The sequence below is a fragment of the Simochromis diagramma genome, unplaced genomic scaffold, assembly GCF_900408965.1.
Source record: "Simochromis diagramma unplaced genomic scaffold, fSimDia1.1 OVJJ01000334.1, whole genome shotgun sequence".
Taxonomy (NCBI): Eukaryota; Metazoa; Chordata; class Actinopteri; order Cichliformes; family Cichlidae; genus Simochromis; species Simochromis diagramma.
In genome coordinates this window covers 1,372,668-1,395,696 of record NW_024386764.1, presented here as the reverse complement: position 1 = coordinate 1,395,696, position 23,029 = coordinate 1,372,668, and the positions used below count along the sequence as shown (strand labels likewise).

General features: G+C 42.9%; 2 protein-coding genes across 9 annotated transcripts in view; both read right to left on the bottom strand.

Annotated features, from left to right (window-relative positions):
• Positions 1 to 6,407: 6,407 nt before the first annotated feature.
• LOC120732833 (T-cell acute lymphocytic leukemia protein 1 homolog) overlaps positions 6,408 to 23,029 on the bottom strand; it is a 23,066-nt gene continuing 6,444 nt past the window's right edge. Inside the window, exons 3-5 of the mRNA XM_040030687.1 lie at positions 9,186 to 9,314; positions 8,758 to 8,822; positions 6,408 to 7,947 (exon numbers count right to left, since the gene is read on the bottom strand). Of these exons, the coding sequence (XP_039886621.1) occupies positions 7,514 to 7,947; positions 8,758 to 8,822; positions 9,186 to 9,226 (540 nt within the window). The 5' untranslated portion in view covers positions 9,227 to 9,314 and the 3' untranslated portion in view covers positions 6,408 to 7,513. The remainder of the gene's footprint in view (positions 7,948 to 8,757; positions 8,823 to 9,185; positions 9,315 to 23,029) is intronic.
• The window catches only part of LOC120732778 (lysine-specific demethylase 4A-like), a 21,878-nt gene continuing 13,826 nt past the window's right edge, over positions 14,978 to 23,029 (bottom strand). For all 8 annotated transcript variants that reach the window (XM_040030599.1, XM_040030621.1, XM_040030629.1 and 5 more), the window contains 5 exons: positions 20,675 to 20,863; positions 20,398 to 20,568; positions 19,251 to 19,370; positions 18,767 to 18,859; positions 14,978 to 18,666 (listed from right to left, as the gene is read on the bottom strand). In XM_040030599.1, the coding sequence (XP_039886533.1) occupies positions 18,526 to 18,666; positions 18,767 to 18,859; positions 19,251 to 19,370; positions 20,398 to 20,568; positions 20,675 to 20,863 (714 nt within the window). In that variant the 3' untranslated portion in view covers positions 14,978 to 18,525. The remainder of the gene's footprint in view (positions 18,667 to 18,766; positions 18,860 to 19,250; positions 19,371 to 20,397; positions 20,569 to 20,674; positions 20,864 to 23,029) is intronic.

Below are 23,029 nucleotides of genomic sequence, written 5' to 3'. Positions count from 1 at the left end.
AGATTCACACTTCTTAACAAAACATTAAAATCTGATTTTTGAATATAAAAAAATGTCTTATCATCTGTTTTTGTTTTTGAACATGAGTCTTTATTGGCTACTTTATTTTTTATCATGTCGTGTCAGGTGACATGATATGATATATCATCTTTTACAAACTTAATATAAAATTAAAATATCTGTAGTTAAAAAAAAAATGTGCTTACAATATTGGAAAAAATAATTTTGTAAAAGCGCTGCAGAAGTGAAAATACATGAAGTAAAGAATATTTCCAAAGTACATGAAGTTTTAGTAAAATATGTAAAAATGTTGTAACCATAAATATAAAATATTGGAAAATACTTTTGCCAAGCAAAATACTTCTGGAATATGTAAAAAATAAATAAGTTATTATTTTTACCAAGTAGCTCTTAGGTCCTAAATTAGAAACAGGGATGGATGAGGATCTCAAAGCAGCAGCTGAGTCTGTGTAACTGCTTGTTTGTTTTTTAATAATTTAATCATTACTTAGAGGGCTGGAGCTTCAAAATGAAGCTGTAGTAGCAGGCGTTCACCACAAGATGTCGCCAGTGTTACCGTTTCAAACATTAAGCTAAAGGCAACGTTAATAGCAAAGCACCTGCCGTGTACCTGCACCTGTCGTATAGGGATCATATTAGCACAGCCTGAAACAGAAAACTGAATATCAGAAAAAGATCAGATTTGAATGATAACGCGGGACAAATATTATGAATGAACATCCAAAACAATCTTTGCAAAATGTATTCAAATAAGGAAACAATCGAAACAACGTTAAGCAAAGTGTGAGAAATACTTCATTTTATGTATGTGTGTACACACACACACACACACACACACACACACAGGGTCACCTGTCATAAAATTAGAAAACACAAACAATTCAATTCAGTTTTATTTATATAGTGCCAAATCACAACAAAAGTCGCCTCAAGGCGCTTCATAGATACAGAGAAAAACCCAACAATCATATGACCCCCTATGAGCAGCACTTTGGCGACAGTGGGAAGGAAAAACTCCCTTATAACAGGAAGAAACCTCCAGCAGAACCAGGCTCAGGGAGGGGCGGGGCCATCTGCTGTGATTGGTTGGGGTGAGAGAAGGAAGACAGGATAAAGACATGCTGTGGAAGAGAGACAGAGGTTAATAACAGATATGATTCAATGCAGAGAGGTCTGTTAACACATAGTGAGTGAGAAAGGTGACTGGAAAGGAAAAACTCAATGCATCATGGGAATCCCCGGCAGCCTACGTCTATTGCAGCATAACTAAGGGAGGATTCAGGGTCACCTGGTCCAGCCCTAACTATATGCTTTAGCAAAAAGGAAAGTTTGAAGCCTAATCTTGAAAGTAGAGATAGTGTCTGTCTCCTGAATCCAAACTGGAAGCTGGTTCCACAGAAGAGGGGCCTGAAAACTGAAGGCTCTGCCTCCCATTCTACTTTTAAATACTCTAGGAACAACAAGTAGGCCTGCAGAGCGAGAGCGAAGTGCTCTAATAGGGTGATATGGTACTACAAGGTCATTAAGATAAGATGGGGCCTGATTATTTAAGACCTTGTATGTGAGGAGCAGGATTTTGAATTCTGGATTTAACAGGAAGCCAAAACAGGAGAAATCTGCTCTCTCTTTCTAGTCCCTGTCAGGACTCTTGCTGCAGCATTTTGGATCAGCTGAAGGCTTTTCAGGGAGTTTTTTAGGACATCCTGATAATAATGAATTACAGTCGTCCAGCCTGGAAGTAATAAATGCATGAACTAGTTTTTCAGCGTCACTCTGAGACAGGATATTTCTAACTTTAGAGATGTTGCACAAATGGAAGAACGCAGTCTTATAGATAATTTATAAAGCTGCCAAAAAAGACAGTTTTATGTTTTTATAAGACCAATACTTAGATTTAAGCCAACAATTTTTTTGTAAATAAATAACTTTATTTTGGTATCTTAATAAAAACTAATTTGCTTTTCTGTTATATTCAATCAATAAACAAATTGAAAAGAAATCACCCACAAATCCTCATGTGGAAATAATTTTTTTGTCACCATAACTGAAAGAATTTTCTCTCCCTGTTCTTCCACCTGTTGCTGCTTTGTTACTAAACTCACTGAACACAGGCTAATTCTGAGGTAATAAAACAGGAAGTGGCGATTTTTCCCACCTCACGGTCTGTCGGGGTCACTGATAGCAGGGTGACTGCTGAACTGCCACTGTAACAAGCTAATGATGAGTGGGCGTGGTGCTGAAGACTGATAAACGTCTCAGCCTATCAGGCGGTCCCCAGAGAGACCACAATAACAACAGTACAACTCAACAGGTCCCAGAGGAGCAGAGGGGCGTGTTTCAATTAGAGAAAGCTGAGTATATGTGTGTGTGTTTGTGAGATGCTGGCTTATCCTCGGTTCCCACCTTAGTCTCTCTGTTTTCACACAGTTTATCTGATCAGGTGTCAATAAATCTGCTGAAGACCGTCACTAATTTTAGCTAAATCAACCTGCAGTTATTGTTCACCTGTTAGAAATATGGCTGCACCTCCAGTTTCCAGCAGACACTGTGATAGTGGGAAACATGACATCAGAAGAGCCAACTAAATAGACAGATGTAAGATTATTGTTCTGAGCATCAAGGGGCAGTTTCAGAGCCAGATCGAGCTGGATCAAAGGTTTCTAAGAGGGCGGAGCATGGAGCCCAAAAACACTTCATGGATCCAAAGCAGGATCCGGAGGATAAAGGTGACATCATCAGAAGTCCAATACATCAAGTTGTGTTAGCTGAGAGATTAAAAAACCAAGACCCAACTGGCTGACACGCAGTGCTCACTAACTGCTTACTCAAATCTACTCGATTGAAGGATCATCAGCAAGTGTGAACACATGTATAAAACCAGATGTTGACACTTTGCTGGCCTGCAATGCTCAGAGAATCTGCAGAAAACGGATGCATCTCAGACTCAAAACTGTGTCTGAACAAACCACAAGACTTCTGGAATAATGTCCTTTGCAAAGATGAGGCCAAAGTGCAGAGGACCAAGTTTGGTGAAAACCAAACACAGCAAATCAGCACAAACACCTCAATCCACCTGCCAAGTGCGGTGATGGACAGGTCATGATTTGGCTCTTCTTTTGGAGCCACAGTAAGGTTGTCACATTGGCCCAAACTAATGCACCAAGAGTGAAATGAAGCTGAGGCAAACTGAAGTGGACAGAGTGCAGATGATGCAAGAGAATTTTTAATCATTCTCTGCTGTGACTCCACTTTAAATCTAAATGAGGTGATGGAGGAATCCATCCTTTAGAGCTGTGCTGTATCCTCCGGTTTGCGTATTTTTGGAGAATGATTCATCCTGAAGCAGATTAATGAGCCTCAAACCCACCTCGGAGCTTTGAAAGGGGGAGCTGGTGTTCAGTGGACTTTCCTCCACAGCCACCTGACCTCAACCCCACTGGATATTCAGGAGGAAGCCAAACAGAGAAACAGTGGTGGGAACTGAGGATGAGCCGATATCTCTCTGTCACAGACACACACACACACACACACACACACACACACACACACACACACACACACACACACACACACACACACACACACACAGCTCTCTAATTGAAACACGCCCCTCTGCTCCTCTGAGTTGTCCTGTTGTTATTGCCATCTCCCTCAGGGCCGTCTGATTGGGTGAGATGTTTATCAGTCATCTCCTCAACTCATCATGGCCTTGTTACAGTGGCACAGTGACAGTCTACTCCGCCCCATCACCCCAACCCCCCCTGCTCCCCAACACACAGACGCACACACACAGAGACGCACACACACACAGACGCACACACACACAGACACACACACACACCTCCACAGTGAGTTCAGGTGCTTTGCTGTGTTAGAGCACTAACAATGCTGCAACAAAATTTGACAAAAAAACAATGTTACAATATAACAACAAGAATGTTTACTTATGCACTGTTACTTTCAAAACAGTATTTCAAAACATATTTATTTTCCTTAGAAAGAATGAATCATTTATATTTACACACAATAACAGAATTATGTCAGAACAAAATGACCATGTTAGATATTATGATCCCCTAAAACCTGTTTATCGAGCCATATCCAGAGCACAAACCTCTGCTGTGCAATGATGTGCAAACTTTGTAAAGATCAAAGGTTGTAAAATCATGTGAAAACTGAGAGTTAACTTCCAGTTTATGCACAATAGGAAAACCCAAGCTTCATCAGAAAACCCGTCCATCCATTCTCGTCTCCGTTTCGGGGTCGTGGGGGTCTGGAGCCTATCCCAGCTGTCTTGATGTTGCACTGACCGGAGACATCTTTCAATTTCATTGTACTTGTGACAATGACAATAAAGAATATTCATTCATAGCCAGTCTGTTGCAGAGCTAACACACACAGACAGACAACCATTCACATTCCACCTACTGGCAATTTAGAATTACCAGTTAGCCTAACCCCACTCACTGCATGTCTTTGGACTGTGGGGGGAAGCCAGAGTACCCAGTAGTGATGGGATTTCCGGCTCTTTTTAGAGAACCGGCTCTTTCGGCTCCGAACCGGCTCTTCAGGTTGTTTTGTTGCTTTAATTAATTTATTATTAACAATAATATAAAATTATGCACAAAAGGAATTACTAATGTAAAAAAAGTGGTTTTATTTATATATGTTTATACATAAGTATATGCGGTGGCCCCTAGAGACAAAACACGTACAAACTCCAAAACACATTTCTAGCATGATATAGAGTATTTAAAAGTAGAATGGGAGGCAGAACCTTCAGTTTTCAGGCCCCTCTTCTGTGGAACCAGCTTCCAGTTTGGATTCAGGAGACAGACACTATCTCTACTTTCAAGATTAGGCTTAAAACTTTCCTTTTTGCTAAAGCATATAGTTAGGGCTGGACCAGGTGACCCTGAATCCTCCCTTAGTTATGCTGCAATAGACGTAGGCTGCCGGGGATTCCCATGATGCATTGAGTTTTTCCTTTCCAGTCACCTTTCTCACTCACTATGTGTTAACAGACCTCTCTGCATTGAATCATATCTGTTATTAACCTCTGTCTCTCTTCCACAGCATGTCTTTATCCTGTCTTCCTTCTCTCACCCCAACCGGTCGCAGCAGATGGCCCCGCCCCTCCCTGAGCCTGGTTCTGCCGGAGGTTTCTTCCTGTTAAAAGGGAGTTTTTCCTTCCCACTGTCGCCAAAGTGCTGCTCATAGGGGGTCATATGATTGTTGGGTTTTTTCTCTGTATCTATGAAGCGCCTTGAGGCGACTTTTGTTGTGATTTGGCGCTATATAAATAAAATTGAATTGAATTGAATTGAATTGAATAGCATGAACTGAACTTCCAAAACAGGATCACCTAAATTACACAATTGAAATCATGAAAGCATGTGTGTATTGTTTATGTATTTATACACAAGCATTCATATATAGTCAAATAATTTTAAAAAAAAAGTTCATTTACCTGTTACTGCCACACACCAAATCCGGTCGTTGGTACTTGCTGGCTTGTGTAGCCACGAGGTAACAAAAGTTCAACACTGCCCCCTAGCATCCTGGAGCACTTCTGTTGTCTTTTGTACGTGTTTTGAGTTTGTATGTGCTTTGTCTGTAGGGGCCACCGTAAATATACTTTTATTTATTCACTCCACATAAAATGTAATAAATAAATCATATAATACAAAAAACAACTATTCACATTTCAACTTTTAACTATTTAAATTTTCAGCTTTTTCCTTTTAAACAAATTTAAAGTGAAACAACACAAAACACTGCAAACCACAACACAATTAAATATAAATTATAATATGAAAACAAAAAGAAGACATATTCTCTGTCATATGGACCTGCATGAATAAACTTTCTGAATCCTTTATCATCCACAACTGAAAATAGTTGTGGATGATTACTATACCTTTCTAATGTGACGTTGTTGTCCCTGGCTCTCTTTCTCTCTCTCTCCCTCCCACTCTGTTCCTGTGCTACTCAGTGTAACTACCGTCCCTCCCCCCTCTGCCCAGCGTAAAGCACAAGACTCGCGTGCAGAGTGAAGCGGAAAAAAGTGCGAGAGAGAGGGTGAGAGAGAGAGAAAAAAAACCCACGGCTCGCGATAAGGAGCCGGCTCGCGTCGTTCACGTCAAAGACCCGGCTCTAAGAGCCATTTCGTTTGCGACCGACCCGTCACTAGTACCCAGAGAGAACAAACTCCACAGAGAAAGGCCCCGGCCATACAGTGGAATTGAACTCATCACCTTCTTGCTGTGAAGCAACAATGCTAACCACTGCTGCCTCTTGAGAAAACATCATGCAGAAAAACACCAACAGTAATCAGTTTAGATTTGAAAAACAGAATTGTTGATGGTCACAAAGCAGCAGATGGATATACCAAGTTATCACAGCATTTCTGTTAGAGGCATCGTCAAGGAGCTCACATCGGCCCTCACAGTGCAGAGCAAGTGTGGCAGAAGCAGGAAGAGAAAATTTCAAAGACTCTGGAAAGAAAACTAGTGAGCAATGTGTCTAAAGACCCCAGACCTCCACTTCTGCAAAAGAGACACCCTTAAGTCAGACTGAAGTATGCCGAGGAGTTCTTGGACAAAGACTATATGAGTATGTGATGATATCAGTTTATTGCAGCTCTTTACTCAATCATCAGGTGCAAATTTAGAAAAAAATAAATGAAGAATTTATGATAGTCTTGCACGAGTGAATCAGCAGGTTGTCATTAATGAAGAGGAAAAGCATCAGTTTCTCTGTATTTTTTATTTCTCTGTATTCAGATATGAGCATCACACCTGCGCATCATCACAGATTTCATCAGTGGACAAAAAGACATTTTTATTAACATTAAAATCACCAAAGGTTCCTCATGAAAGAACCTGAATCTGGTTACTGGTTCTTCTGCTTCATGGCAGAACATCACCCTGAATATCAAACATAAAACACACAAACAACATGGAAAGCACACGTCTAATAACACTGATACATGTGAATATCACATGAACTTTTTTCATTAGTGAATTACTAAATGCAGAATAATTCATATTTATGGATAATTCCATGTGTGCTTTTAAAGCTACCAGCCATCACTCTGTGCTTTTATTTAGCTACACTAACATCTCAATCATGTATTAAATGGCCTTTAAAATCCACATTTCCCTTTCACTCTGTTCGCCTCACTGAGGAAGAATATCATCAGTTTAACCCAAAACATTTACAATATGAACAGATGTTCCCAATGCCAGTATGTCTGACCTATAATCATTTATTCATGACGATCAATAATTCATCTGTCTGCTGCATGAAGTGTCGTGTATCATTTTTGTGATTTTCTAAAACCAGTCAGAAATAATGCAGAGGCATTGTCTGACAAAAAGCTTGTAAACGACGAAGGTTTCTGTCTTGTTAGTGTTCCCTGTTTACATCTTTGTGTTTGAGCCTGAATCAGCTGACTGACAACAAACAGCAGAACTGGAGCACATGAGCATCAGTCTGACCCCAGACTGCAGGGGCTTTCACATCTGGAGTGATGAAACAGTCTCAGCTGATCTCTGCTCGACCTGCTCAGCTGTACCTGCTGGTACTGGAGCTGCCTCTGCTCCCCCATCAGCCCATCAGAGTCTCCCTCTGATGAACTCTCGCAGGTGGAGTTAGGTGATGGCGTCCCCTGCAGTCTGTCTTCCTCCAGCCTCACAGCCTGGCTCTGTGGGGCCCCGCTGAGGTCTTGCTCAGTCAGTAGATGGTCCAGAAAGTTGATGTACCTGAGGGCGAGGCGTAGGATCTCGTTCTTGCTGAGCTTCCTGTCTGGGGGGTGGGTGGGTATGAGACGTCGCAGCTCTGCGAATGCACCATTCACGTTCTGCTGGCGCCATCGTTCTCGACTGTTGGTGAAAATCCGACGTACCACTCTGGGACGGGTACCTGAGGGGAGAGCAAAGAAGGGTCAGCTGGTGACCAGAGAACCACATCTAAGGATGTAAGGTTGGGTACAAAGTAGCTGAGTGACCCTCAACTGGTGACAGCACAAGCATGTGCAGTGACAAAAAAACAACTGTTTTGTTCTAGTAGGAAAAATCTAATAAAAGAACCAAATAAATAAAAGAGAACCACAGAAGTGAAGGAAACAGAGACGAACACCTGACAAAGACTGACTCACGTTAAACGCACAACATGAAGACAAGGATTACAAAATACAGGTGAAGTCAGAAAAGAAGGAAGAAGGGAAGTGGAAAAAACTGAAAGCTGCATGAATTGGAGAGGGAGAAACAGTGAGACAAACAGAGGAAAGACAGGAAGCAAAGAAAAGAGAATCTTCAAAAACACAAGGACAAGGATTCACAACTGAAACCACTGAACAGTGGAGAGAACACAAACAGAACCACGTGAAGAAGAAACACAATCTCACTCTGTCTATAAAACATGTTTTTATGCAGCATCATCGTCAAGGTTTTATCTTTAATAGAAAGGAAAACTGCGAAGCTTTTTACAAATTAAAACAGCCCTCTTTCATCTTATAGGATACTTGTCTGATTTATTTATAATTTACGGTTGAAAACAGCTGCTAGTATTGATAACCACTTATAACTAATAAGTGGACCTTTTGAATGTGATATTATTTTTCTTAAATGCTGAATTAAGTAAAGCTTAATGCTGCTAAGATGTCTTTTGTCAGCTCTATAGAAGAGCACACTAACATGCTTGTCTCCATATCTGGTGATGCAGTGAACTCACCCTCAGTGAGGTTCCTCTCACACGGAGCTGCTCTGAGCTTCAGGGCGATGCGTGGATCTGGATCACTGCACACAGACACACAGACACGTTGGTGAGGAGCAGAGAAATCCTCCTTGGTGATGAATTATAGAAACTCATATTTTATTTTAAAAATGGTTTCAATAGAATGCAGATGCCAGCAACATGCTGAAACAAATGCACCATAATCGTTATAATGGCGTTCTCCCTGTCTTGTAAAACTGTGTAAATACCGCAGATCAAAAAGCCAATAATGGCATAAACAGGTCATAACTGCGGCTTATGTAAAACAAGCAGCTTTTTAGTGCAAACACATTGACTGTTGTAAACTCCAACATCTATTAATCTTTACAGTAACAAAAATGGTTGTTTTAAGCCGTTTACAGTTCATTAATAAACGCCGGTCTCACCTGCGGAAGGTGTGGAGGTCCTGGACATCTTCGTGCAGCATGTCTCTTGCGGACAGAAGCAGCAGAAGTGAAGGAGACTCTGGCGGCTAATCGGGGTTCAGTTGGCAGTTCGGGCTCCGTTGACTTTCCCTCGGCTCTGTGGAGAGTCAATGTCAGTCGCCTCTTTTTTATATCCACGGACCCTCCCACCCCCACCTCCCCGTGTCCCGGCGCGTCGTTTCCTTGGAGCCCCCTTTGATAAAGACAGTCCCATTAAAGTCATTAAACCCAGGGTCCCAGGAAGCAGCTCTCCAGGGACCTGCAGGGTCCTTGGTCCGCCTCCCCCCTCCCCCCCTCTGTAGGAGTCGTGTTTTCCTCCGTCTCCTCCGTCACGACTCCACAGCCTTCGGCGCCACCGCTGCCAGCCGGACCCAGTACGCACGACCATCAAGGCTGGTCCTGTGCTAAAACTTCTGAGTGACTGAAACACTAACTGAAGTAGCCTACGTATTGCCATGAAGTAAAACCAAACATGCCACATATGATTCATCGCCATATGACTGTTTCTGTTTAAACTGTCTTTTCTTGACAGCTCTAAGGGTTTCTCGCTTTTGTTTGCGGGGTTAAAGAAACGGAAAATCTCAGACTTATTGTTGAGTAGCTTTAATGCGCCTCTCAGGTGAGCCGAAATTTTAAGGGGAATTTTTATTTTATTTATACACTCCTCGGAAGTTCTATCTGTTCACATTTCTGCACCAAAATACGTTTACAGCTATTATAGGACACGTCAGTAAGAGGGAAACGGCACGATTTAATAATATTAAGAAGACTTAATGAAATGCTGGTAAACTGGGATTTTGTTTTAATCTTTGCCAAGCAGGACAACTTAAAACTCAGAGACAAAGGAGGAAAACATGCTAAATGCTCACACTGAGCCATGTTGTCCAAGGTCAGTTACAAACAGGAATGTAACGTCTTCAATACTGCATCAGCCTATAAAAGTAAAAATGTAACTGTTTTCATTATTGATTTATTGATCTTTGGGACGTGGCTAGACTGCGCAATGGGAATTATTGGTGGTTGTTAAACTTCTATCAATCGCCTTTTACTTAATTATCTTATAATTTGTATTTATGACTCGTGTGTGCGCGCGCAGCCGGAAGCGTTGCAGGTGTCGTGTGGTTCCAGCTGAGCAGTTCACTCACGAGCTGTTAGACTCGTCTATCTGATGTTTGACGCCATCAAACGGCCGCTTCGCTTTCCGTTAAACGTCTCTACCTGCGCCCAGGGGTGCCCAACTCCAGGCCTCGAGTTCCGGTGTCCTGCAGGTTTCAGATGTGTCCTTGATCCACTACAGCTGATTTAAATTACCAAATGACCTGCTCAACAGGTCTTGAATTTCTTCAGAGGCCTGGTAATGAACTAATCGTTTGATTCAGGTGTGTTGACCCAGAGCGAGATCTAAAACCTGCAGGACACCGGCACTCGAGGCCTGGAGTTGGACACCCCTGCCTGCGCCGGAGGCTGCGAGGTGTTCGGACAGACAGGTGAGGAGATGTCTGCAGTCAGGGAGGTGACAAAGTTAGGCTGAGCCACAGACACACGGCAGTGAGACTCGTGATTAAAAACCTGCACGAGTTACATCCTTAACTATCCACAAACATTAGTGATTAATGACCATCGTAGATTAAAACGCTTAATGAGGACTATTGCAAACAATGTGCTTTTATTTTTTATGGTGTTTATTTTCATTAAAGTTTGTAGAGTTGATGTGGAGGTTAAATAAAATCAGCTGTTTGAATCTCTCTAATTGTCTGTGATGATGTTGACGTGGTTTTTGTTTTGTCCTTTATTACTTCCATTATAAATCTCAACTTCTTCCTTTATGGAAGAAAGTTTATTTTTATGATGCTTTTTCTGGTTCCAGTTCATATATATATATTAATCTGTGTTACTTCTGGTCTGTGATATTTAATTGAGTGAAATAAAACGTATCAAATGCAACTGTGTGAAATAAACAGGAATCCCGTTCATCATAATGATGACATCTACTGTTTGCTGATAACTCGTATAGATGAAGTCATCTCGTTTCAGAGGCTGAAATTTACTGAGCCACAGGAACAGCTTCAGAAACTGATTCAGGACTTTGAGCATATCGTTTCTTTATCTGGCTTCTCTTAGTCTAATATCACCAATCACATGAAACTGGTTATGAAATTGATTAGTCGTAAGTAACCCACAGCGCCTACACACTGTCACATGACCCACATCAGCTGGCGCGAGGTCCCTCTCCTGATTCGCTGCGTCCCCGCCGCGGCAAAGATGCCTTGAGTTCGGCTGCGCTGTCTGTTATTTAACTGCCTTCCTTCGTGCAGTTTCCGTATTTGTTTGAAGTGTACAGATGAAGCTATGAATGAAATATTGTACTGTTGTGAAACGTGACAATGCAATGATCAGATTCACGCTATAGAAGTGTGGAATCATTGAATTTTAAACTGAATTCAAATCGAAATGGACATTTTCTGTCCCTGCAGGTCAGATGATGTTTTTGTTGTTGTGCTTCTTCATATCCCCCCCCCCCCCCTTTCATCCTGTCTTTGGATTACGGACGTATTTTTTTCCCGTCGTGAAACTGAACCCTAAAGGGGAACTCCTGAAAACTGACCTTCAAAAGGAAATGAATGGATTCTTAACACAGGCATTTAAAAGTCTTTTGCACAGCGATTGCAAGCAGTGAAATTAATTGTGCTACATGTATTTATCCATGCTGTGTTTTATATTTATTTTGTTCCACTTCCCCTTTTTCCCACTTTGTTCAATATATTTTTGGTTTTCTTTGACAGATGTTCTGTGTCTCATCATTCACACCACCTGGGCTCCATTCTGTGCATCAGTCAGTTACATCCACCCGTTGCATATATAGCTGGACTGGTGCTTTTTCGTTTTTATGGGCCGATGTTTTGTTGTTTGTTTGTTTTGGGGTCTTTTTTGTAACGGTATAAACAATGAAAGGTGGTGGATTGGCTAATTGGTCATGATCGACTCTGGGCTGGATAGATTACAGCCGATGAGGTCGAACTTTGAAGTTTCGCATTGAGCTGAAAAGGAGCACAGTTTGTCCCGGACTTCAGCTGGAATAGAAAAAGACACAAAGCTGCAGTTATTCTGTCTTTACGCTGTCAGCTGCCTCCTCTCCTCTCCTCCTCTCCCCTCCCTCTCCTGTTTCTACTTCAGTCATGAAACTGATCAATGATCAGCTGATCGCTTTTCTCTTGTTTGTTTATCGTCCACTTTGCGCCAGAAAGAGGAAACCAGCCGATGTCGCGCTAAACAACAGCAGCACGTTTAAGCTTGATCAGCTGTTGTTAGAATTGATTTAATATTAATTTCTAGTATCAGCTGATGTTTGCTGGAGCCACAGCTGTAAAGCTGCTGGTCATGATGTCATGCGCAAAAAACGTTTTGTCTCACTCTCATTTCTTCTTGTTGCGTGTTTAAGCTCTACTTGGAACCTTGTTAAGATCCAACCATGCAAAATATGATCTATTTATTAATGTTTTGTTGCCATTTTTCAAGTGGTCTTTAATGTTTGATCAGGACTGAATCAAATTTGATGTGTAACAGCGCCATGTTGTGGCCAAAGAGAGTAGAAAAGAACTACCATTGATGATCAGTGGGAAGCACATCTTGGTGAAACAGAAGTTAAAGACAGTAGTTATGGACACTAAAAATGAATTAAGCATTTGTTTTATTACCACGATGGTCAAAGGGGAAGAAGAGTGAGCTATCAGCTGGGCAGTGGTGGATAAAATTTGGCCAGTTTTAACCCAAAGCCCACAACACAAACGCACATACCTGTAAGAATGACACAAACAAACCTAAACAACTGTGCAAAACGGCACCAATAAAAAGGTCAAAAAAATAAATTTGACACAAACCTGTAAATAAATAAAATGTGTAAAATATATACATCTTTTAGGCTTTTCCAGAAAGTTAAAAAATAAAAGAAGCGTTGGCTTAAAATAGGCTGGTTGCCAATAAGTTTTATGAAACTGAGTTCAGATTCACTCTGCAGAGGCGACAGATGTGTCACAGTCCAAACACACCACAGTGTGAGTCCGAAGAAGCTTTTCTCTGAGTGGACGCAGTGCTGCGTCTGAGGTTGTAAGTGAGTAATTATATATCAGAAATAATAATATATTTAAAAACAGCAACAACAACAAAACCCACTAGTATGTATTGTAAGTGTCACCTGGCAGTTCGCTGCTCTCTGCCAGGTGATTGGCAGAGTGGGTGCGTGGGGTGCGGTGGGCGCTCTTCTGTGGGAAAAACCCAGAGGCGATTGACGCTCTCTGGTGCGAGTGGGTGTATTGTTCGGTGAGAGACTTTTGCCATTTCGTTTGGATCATTTATTATTGTAGGTGCCGATTTTTAATGCGTGTTGTTGGACTTTTTTAGTGTGACCACGAGTTTTAATGGAGGAATTGATCGACCGCGCGCAGGGAAACCGATCGTTGGTATATTTGTTTGTTTTAGTTCTGTGATTTTTGAATGGTTTAATAAAACTGATATTTTATTTGGTAACATTTTAAACCATAATGTTGTTTGTGTTTTTCAGCTGTTGTTGTGCTGCTTCTGTCCTTTTGTCGTTCTTTTCATTGATTTGTAATTTTGTTTTGGTCCGTGCAGCCGTAAAGGCGGTTAATGCTTGAGACGGAGCCGTGTGAGGACTAACCTCTCTTTTTGTTTGTGCCACTTCCTTTAACATCAACACATAGCGCTGATTCCCAGCTGTGCTGAGACCTGGATTGTTTGCAGTGCGTACCCACAGGTAAATGGATTGCAGTGTCCTGTTATTTTTCGCACCGTTTGTTTGGTTTGTCTCATGTGCAGCGGGGATATCAGCAGGATGTGTCGTAAGTGCCGTCTGGAAATAACTGGGAAAACTATGTTTAATTAATGTAACAAATTATCAATTATTTCTTTGCCCCTTTTATCCGGTACCTTTGTCCTCGGTTACAGTATTTTTCCCTCATGCGCGGTATTTGCACAGAGGTGGAGCCGCGCGTGGACTCAGACTGACTGGACGCAACATTGAGCAGTTGCACCCTCTTGTGGTTCAAGTTGGTATTACATGAAAGTGCCCTTCTAACGCAATGAATTCGCTTCAAATCTCAAAAAGCCAAATCTGATGAGCTGCAATCTCACTCACACTGAGCACCTTTAAACATATGTTGGTATAATATGACATGCCAGCATGTTTTTGCACTGACTTAAATTTAGTATTTTCTAATTAGTAATGTTATTTGACTTTTTTTTTTAAGTTTCAGTTAATTTCTAGAGTGGATTTTATTTGAAAATGTTTAGTTTTACTTCAGTTTTTATTAGTTTCAGTCTCTGTGATTATTACTGTAAGGAGGGCATATATCAGAGGCAAAATAAGGAAAACCAGTGCAGGTATTATACTATGCTACAATATTCAAAATACTTTATTTTAGTTACTTTTAGTAGTAGTAGTTTTTATTTAACTATAATAACCAGGCTCTGATATTAACATAAACGTCCTTACATCACAGGACAGGAACCTGCCCGAGGACCTTCAGGCTTTAAAATTTGAGTCTGAACTTAAGTGAAAGTTGTTGGGTCATCGGACGGTTCAGCACAAAGACAGTTACATCTGCAAACTCAGAGATGAGTATTGGAAGCGATTTGTGACAGAAGGACAGCAGCAAGAGTGAAGGGGAAGTCATTTAGTAATGAAACAGGAAACGGCTTACCTCAATTATATGGATAAGATCAAGACAGACAACTGGTGCTTAAGCAGATTTCTTTACTGAAACGAACACATGACTTTTTACAAAATGTTTCAATGATAATCTGGAAGTATTTTCATATTTTCCTTCAAGAGGAGACGACGAGAGTGGACCGGTCTCTCCTGTGTCGACAGGTAACATCTTAAAATGACATTTACACAGAACAGCTTTTACAAAACAACAACAAAATAGAATTGAAAGAAAATCCCGTCCCCACTCGCTCTCGTAAAACTCTTTTGATAGTTTCTGAATAAAATAAATTCATTCTGCACCGGCCTGATGGAGACGGACTCTGTGACGCCCGAGGCTCGGCCGGGAGGAGGAGGGGAGCACACAATCCATAAGACATCTTATAAATGTACAATTAACATTCTTAAACATTTTAACAAATTTAGCACACAGCTGTTCAAATGTCCTCGCAAATTTAAATAAAAGTGCAAAGCACAGTTTTCAGTAGGAGAGAGAGGAAACAAAGCGCATTAAAAATCCAAATGGACTCTTTAAAATTCATCTCTATAGTGTAGAAAAAATAGAACATACATCGGCAACCTCGACGGCTGCAGGGTCACTGCAGACTCTTATTAATGCAGAGGCTGCTTTCTCAAAGCACCTTTAATAAATAGGCAGGTAAAAACATGAAAAAGCGAATTTCAGTTCTGCTAAATGTGAAGGAATGCAGTTAATGACAAGGAGGCAATTTCAGTGAGTTAGATGGCACTGCTCCCAAAGAGAAATTTCAGTTTCTGTATCCCTGCAGCCGGGAATGCTGGGAAAAGTTACAGGGAGATTCTTTCAAACAGCATCAAAGTAAAATCCTCTGAACTCTGAAATATTACACATGTTAGTCTTTTCCACATACAAACTTTACGTGGTCGTGTTGCTCAAGTATATTTATTGACAAATTTAAGCATTGAATTTATTTTCTTGCCACCTGTACTGGGACAGTCCTCTCGCCCTTATAAGAAGTTCAGCTGCTACTGTTCATCTTGTTTTCCCTTCCTGACGCCTTCACAGGGTCCTTGTTGTACTAAATATCAGTGCGCTGCTCCTCCACAGAGGATGTCACCCTGCTGACAGACTCCAGCTTTGCTGTTGGACTGCAGCTGCTGACGACCTACTGCAAGCTGAAGGGACACCAGAACCAGTAGAAGGTGTACTGGTTCATGTGCCACTACATCAAGCTCACTGAGGATGTTAGAGCTGTACGAGGACTACCAGCTGCAGTCCAATCAAACCAAAGTCCATCCACAGGAAGAGGCTCTTTGGAGAATCAACAGACTTCACTGATATGTTATTTATTTGTCCCCAAGTACTTGTAGTGGAAAACATTTAGTTTACTGCTGTTACTGAACTCGAAACGCCATAAAAATGCTCACTGTGTCTAAAACCCGTCAGATTAGGAGTCGTCTGATCAGAGTAAAAATACAGGTTATTGACAGATTTAAGGCAAAGATTTTGTTGGTCTTCGTTGTTTTTAAGTACCGATTAAGTCTCGGTACAGAAACTCAGGCGTTCCAGCTGCACTACAGATAAACACTGAGGCTGCTGTTTAAAATAATCTCCTTGTAACAAGATCACCTGACAAAGAGGTGATCAGAGTGTCGCTGGACTGAACACCAGTCCAGATGTGCTGGAAGGTTTGCCAGTGAAGAGTAACTGTGTAACCTGCACTGTGGCTTAATAGACTCCTGTTTCTATTGGGTTAAAGGGGGGGGGGGGGGGATTTTTCCAAATGTCATTATTGGGAAATTTAATTCTCCAACTCTGCAAATCATTTACATCTGTGGATGCCAAATGGAAGAAGATCAACCGATTGGCTAGTTTAGCTTGTTAACGAGTGATGAGTTACATTATGCAACAATGTAGCCCCGAGTAATAAATCTGGCGGTCAGCGAGGTCTGATCACCTGCTTGTTAAAGTGAACATTTGCCTCGGTTCAGGCTTCTGTCACAGACGTCACAGATCAACAGTTTCTCTAAACCTTTAAAAATACCATCAGGACAGCTTGAAGAACCTTCTAAGGTTGGGAACTGTCCCGACTCTTCAACGTCACTCCTGCATCTTTGAAACGCTATTTAAGGAAACAAATGGTTTCCTCTGACCACAATCTGTGGTAGTACATGAGCCTCACAAGCTGGAAGTCTGATGGTTTGTGGCAAATTTGCACATTCTTATGAAGTTGATCCACTTTTAGTGAAGTAGGGGGTGCTGTTCATTCTGTAACACTGTGGCGCTGCTGCGTGCAAGCAAGTTGTGTTCAATTAGATTAGCATGGCAGTATTTCAGTCTAACCTCCTCAAAGTTTGAAACCCGGCAAGTTTCAGGGGTAAAGTTTTTAAAAGCTCAATCAGTTAACCAACTGATCTTTTGAGTAACTGGTAGAAGAAGAAAAAAGTTAATTCAGCTCTTCGATCCGGCTCCTTAAATAATTAACTGTAAACGTTAAGATGTTTGATGTCTCTGCGTTTCCACTGCTGCAGCTAACAGCAGGTGTGAGCCGTCAGCTGACTCTGAAAATACAATCGTTTTGCAATAGTTTCAACTCTAAACACAAAAACCCTCAAAGAAGCTGCTGCTGTCAGCAAAAATGGAAGATTTCTGCACTTAATGTTAAACATCTCCATAAATGACCTTTAAGACGAGAAGTATGTCTGTGATGCTCGCTCTCAGTGTGAGCAGGAAGTGCTCAGCCTCCCCCCTCAGAAGCAGCCTGCCTTACTGCTGTGGCCCTGGCTTCAGTGACGCTACCACATATTTAAGAACCAGTAACTGGGGAAATATTTCTGTGAAGGAAATCTTGGCGTGCACATGTAGCACCAGCCCCTTCCACACGCCTTCCTTCAGTAAGTCCAACTGTTGGAACAGTTGAGTGTTTTGGTTTTTCTCTACTGTAGAGAAGAGAACTGGACCAGTGGCAAACACAGGATCTGCAGTCAGGCGTGTTTGTTCCTGTGCTACAACAGTGGAGTGTGGGGTAATAAATCATCAAGTCTTATCGGTGAAATGTAAGAGTGAACATTTTGGACAATGCTGGTCGTTGTAACGAACTCAGACAGTCAGAAACTGTAAATCCGAGCGTATAAAAAGTTGCTGACCTGTTACTTGCCGGGCTCAGTGTATCACAGGCACTAATGGTAAAGGACAAAATGAAATAAAGCTGAGTTTGCTTTAAGCTTAGATCAACACTAAGGTGACTGAAATGTTTAGAGCAGATTCAAAACCTCATTTTTTTAAATTGACATCTTTGTGTCAAAATGCTACTTGACTGATGTAATGCTTTTTGTTGTATTGCTTCCTTCTGATGCGTGCTGCCGGGCGTGGATTCAGCCCGTCTGTGGACTTGTGTGGAAAAAACTGAATGAAACAATACTGCAGTTTCCTCGACTTACAGACAGGAGAGGAAAAGAGAGAACAGTCCAAAGCGGGTCCTGAAGGAAGTCATCCGGAGCTACACTCTCTCTGCGGCTAGCTGCTAAGTTAAGGTACAGTGAGCACAGTTCAGTCTGTCAGTGCTGCTGGTGAGTGGGTGGGCAGACAGGAAGTGGCCGTTACTCCATGATGGCTCTGTAGATGACAGGCTCGATGTAGTCCCCCCTGTAACGGGAGTTGATTACTCTCTGTCTCTTTGACTCCTGAATGATTTCCTTCTCCTCGAAGATCCCGTCGAACCTCATGTCCGATGCTTTCGACTGTAAAGAGATGGTACCGTCACTGAAAGTGCTTCTTCATTTTGACGAACTTCCAAGTAAACTGAAAGGAACACTGAATGGGACAGACGGGAGAACGTACCAGTCTGGTTTTAACTCTCTTGGGGAGTTCTTCATCCAGACTGTAGACATCATCTCTCTTGGCTGTTAGTTGTGATCCGTCCTCAAATTCCACCTGCAGTCCAGAAACATTGAGTCAGGACACGAACAGATAACAACATTCAGCTTGTTGAACAACGTCTTTGCAATCTGCTGCTGATTTACTAGAAGTTTCCAGGAACAGCCAGAAGACGACTGAACACGCAGCCTTTAAAGCCGAGCAGGCGACTCGTTTTATGTGAAGCTGTAAAGCATTTTGATTTCTTACTACGCGTCCAACATACTCTGAAAATATTCCCCAATCAGAAATACGAGGCATGAAGGAGATGTGCTCGCCAGTGGACGCATCCTTCCTTACTGGAAGTCAGAAATGGTTCCCGCCTGCGTTCCCGTCTCTGCTGTTACACGCTGAAGAGTTTTTTCTTTACATGATTAAAAACTGGAGAAAGAAGACAAAAAAATCTTACCAGGTACATTTGAATGACGTGAGCTGCCACAAACTTGGCCCCGTACACCAGGCCGTCCGTCCATCTCACCTGAACCACCTCACCCTGCGGCGGTGGTCCAAGCTGAGCGCAGTCTCGGTTCTAACAGGCAAAAAAACAAACCAAGTTCAAAGAAACGTGAAAGGAGGATAAATATCTGATGCAACCTGACATGAAATATGGCAGTGTCAGCTGTTCTTATGCTCGGGTCAAGTGTGAAGCACTAAATGATGTTTGGATTACTCCAGAGGCTTATAATCAGGAACTGCTGTGTAACATGACTGTCAAAGGTGTGTGGTGGCTTTAAGGCGAGCACAGGTGGATGAACTGTCTGCCTGCAGGGTCAAGCTGTGAAAATATCCCAAATATAGTGCAGGGTTAAACCGCTGCCGTCTACTGCAGTGAAACACACGCTGTGGATAACTCAGGGTGTCGACGTGCATTTACACGTCTGAACAAATGTCTGCTAAAAGAAAGCAAACACACAAGCGTCGCCTCTGACATCCAGCACAGTTTGCTTCATATTCATGGCTCATACCAGCTTCACAGTCTCACAACGAGTGGTTGTTGTTCCACAGGCTAACCAGGAGGCTGCCCAGCGTCTTCATCATCTTCATCATGACCACACCACTGTATTACACTGGCAACATTTCTGAATTTAAGGTTTTTTTACGTTAACTTCCTTTAAACAGTTTCAGCTTTGCTGGTTTTAAGCTAAAGCTGTTAGCTAATCTCTGCGACTCACTGTTTTGACGCTGGGATGTTACTGCCAACTAACTGCTGTACAAAGTCGACATCTTGGCTTGTTTACAAGGATACACAATATATGGACACTGGGTCCCTTTGTCACATGCAATGAGCGAGCTGAACGAGCTAACGGCTCACTGGCTCTGAGCGCGGTACAGTAATGGGACGCCATCGCTGCAGCGAGTCAGGTTGTGAAGAGGGCGGTTCAGCCTCTCCACACCAGCAGGCAGCTTATTGGAGACAGCTGATCGACATGTCCTCACATTAAGTTTATTTAAATTCTGTGTGGTCTCCTTTGTTAAAGAGACCACTCCCTGAGAGTATGTTTAACCACTTTGTGTTCTTTACAAAATGAAAAGATGTAGAAGGCAGTGGAACGTACCACGATGTCCTCGGGGAAAAGGTTATCGCTAAAAGAACCATCGTCAAAGTTGACCTCGTAGAACGTCTCTTTGGACAGCTGCACCACGTCACACTGGTAGTAGCGCCCATTCTTGTGCTTGCATATGACCTTCTGTCCCACGGTCAGCTCGTGCATGGCTGCCTTATTGCGCTGCCAAAGGGGAAAAAGTATTTTTATGCGTGCGACTGCAAACGGCTTCATAAATCTGATATTTGGGGAAGTTTAGGATATAAAATAACGTTCGTTCGTTTTTTACCTCAATCTGAGCGGGACCTTTGTGTCGACAGCAGGTAACGTGTACCACAAACGGCCATTCATCTGGCTGCATCAGCACCCCGGCGGCCTGCGCACAGGTGGGGTGATAGGCGGTGGGGCAGCGCCCGTGAGAGCACTGCACGCAACAGCCGGACGCCTTCTTCATCCGCTTCTTACAGTAGTAACATTTCTGTTTGAAGTGAGAGAAAATTAGTTTTAGTCTATGAAATTATTTTTTATTAACAAAACTTCAAGCAACAAACTGCCCTCATACCAAGTACTAAATGTACCTGGTAACTCATCTCCAAGATCTTCTCTCTTCTTTCACACATTTCCATTTCAAAAATTTGAACAAACAGTTACGGCCACATCAGGCACACTGTCGTGTCACTAGAAGCTCCCCTGTACTTGGTATTTAACAGCAGGAACTGTCTGCAAGTACGCCATAAAATTAGTCCCCCTATTATCTTGGTTCACATAATATCCTAAAATCAGTAAATTGGTGATAACAAAGAGACGCTGAGCAGGTGACATGAAAGCACTACTACCAACATACAGAATTCATCTTATGTGCCATCATGTTAGGAGCTACACTGTCAGGAAATCTAAGATATTTTAACCTCTTTAGAGTTTAACCGTAACACAGCTGTTTTTCTGCTATCTCGAACAACTGTACTGTATCTAGCTGCATCATGACTGTGGAGGGGCGTGGTCTGCAGTGCCGCTGCAGGGAGGCGGACGCACCTGAGCGGCATCCGCAATCACACCTGGCCAGCTTGAAGTCTGTACTGGGTCCTGTCTGTTGTCAATGTTGTTGGTGTGTGTGGCTGCAAAGCTGCAGCCATCTGTGTGTCACAGCAACCGTGCAAATAAGAGTAAATGCTGAAAAGCATGAATGTGTGGGCAGGTCTGCTGCGGGTCGTTTACAGGGGTGCCAAAACCCAGGATGGGGCCACGCCCGACCCAGTACTGGGCCAGCCAGGAGAGGAGCTGGCCCAAATGGGGACCACGTGGAGGGAGCAGGTGGCAACAATGGGAAGAACTGCAGCTTAGACTGGGTCCTGGCCGACGCCACCCACACCCGCGACCCTCGACTGTGTGGGAGTGCACCCGCGCCGGCCCCCAGAGTGAGACCAGCCAACCTGTCTTTGCACCTGTACCCACTCCTCGGGTAGGAGCGGCTGGTGCCCGGCAGGGGCCCGACCCGGTTTCTTCTCCCCGAAGGAGGGTAGCCGAGCAACCTCCACCCCCACCACCTACCCAGCTGGGGCCAGAGGACGAGGCGCACGAGGGACCTCACCCGCCGGAGATGGAGGTCGGGGCGTGCGAGGGTCCTGCTAAGCCTGAAGTCGGCATGCTGGCCAGACCGGCCTCACCTCCACCAGAGGCCTGCCCACCGGCCGCCCGCCAACCCGTCTGGGAGTCTCGGCTCACGGCCACACCTGCCGCACCGCCACCTCCGGACCCACCTCGTCACCAGCGCCGATGGATACGCGGGCGACCACCTGAACTGACACCTCCCTGTCGCTGGGCCAGAGTCCGGACGCACCTGAGCGTCATCCGCAATCACACCCGGCCAGCTTAAAGTCTGTACTGGGTCCTGAAATGCTTCTAATCACAATCTGTAGCAGACGACTACATAAAGAAACCAGCGTCACACTTTTTAGTGTCATCTCTTCAGAACAACAGTGTTTCTTCTAAAGATATAACTAATGATAAACTGCTGTCATCTGTGTAGAGGAAGTGTTAAACGTCCTATGTGAGCTACACGAGCACTGGAGATTTCAGCTTCTCTCTCTGTTGGTGACATTATTTGTACGTGCTGGTATCTTTGTTTTGTTCACGTTGTTCGTTTGGACGCCGCACTTTCACTCTAATAGCTAGGTTTCATTTGACGTAGACGTGACGTCGACGTAAAGCGCGAAATTTGACTGGCGGTCGGAAGTGAAAAAGATAAGCGCAAAATCACAGACAGACAGTACGCAAAATGCCTATGTCCTGTTGTGTTTACGGATGCTCCAGTAGGTCGACCCGAGAAACTGATAAACGGTATTTTAGGGTACCAAAAATAGCCCAACGAAGAGGAGAAAAATGGAAAATGAAAATTCTAACCGAAAAACGTAGGAAAAAATGGATTTTAAATTTACGTTTACAGTCGGGAGGAGCAGAGTCTGCCAATGCCCGTGTCTGCAGCGACCACTTCGTCAGAGGTAATGTTATGTTTGCAAACGAACTTATTAGCATTAGGTTGTCGTTAAATTCTCGTTTACTTAGTGCTTTTAAGTTAGTAGTCTAATATTGACTTGATTGGGACTATAGGCTGCCCAAGTGCTTTGGATGACGAAGAGTCGGAGGA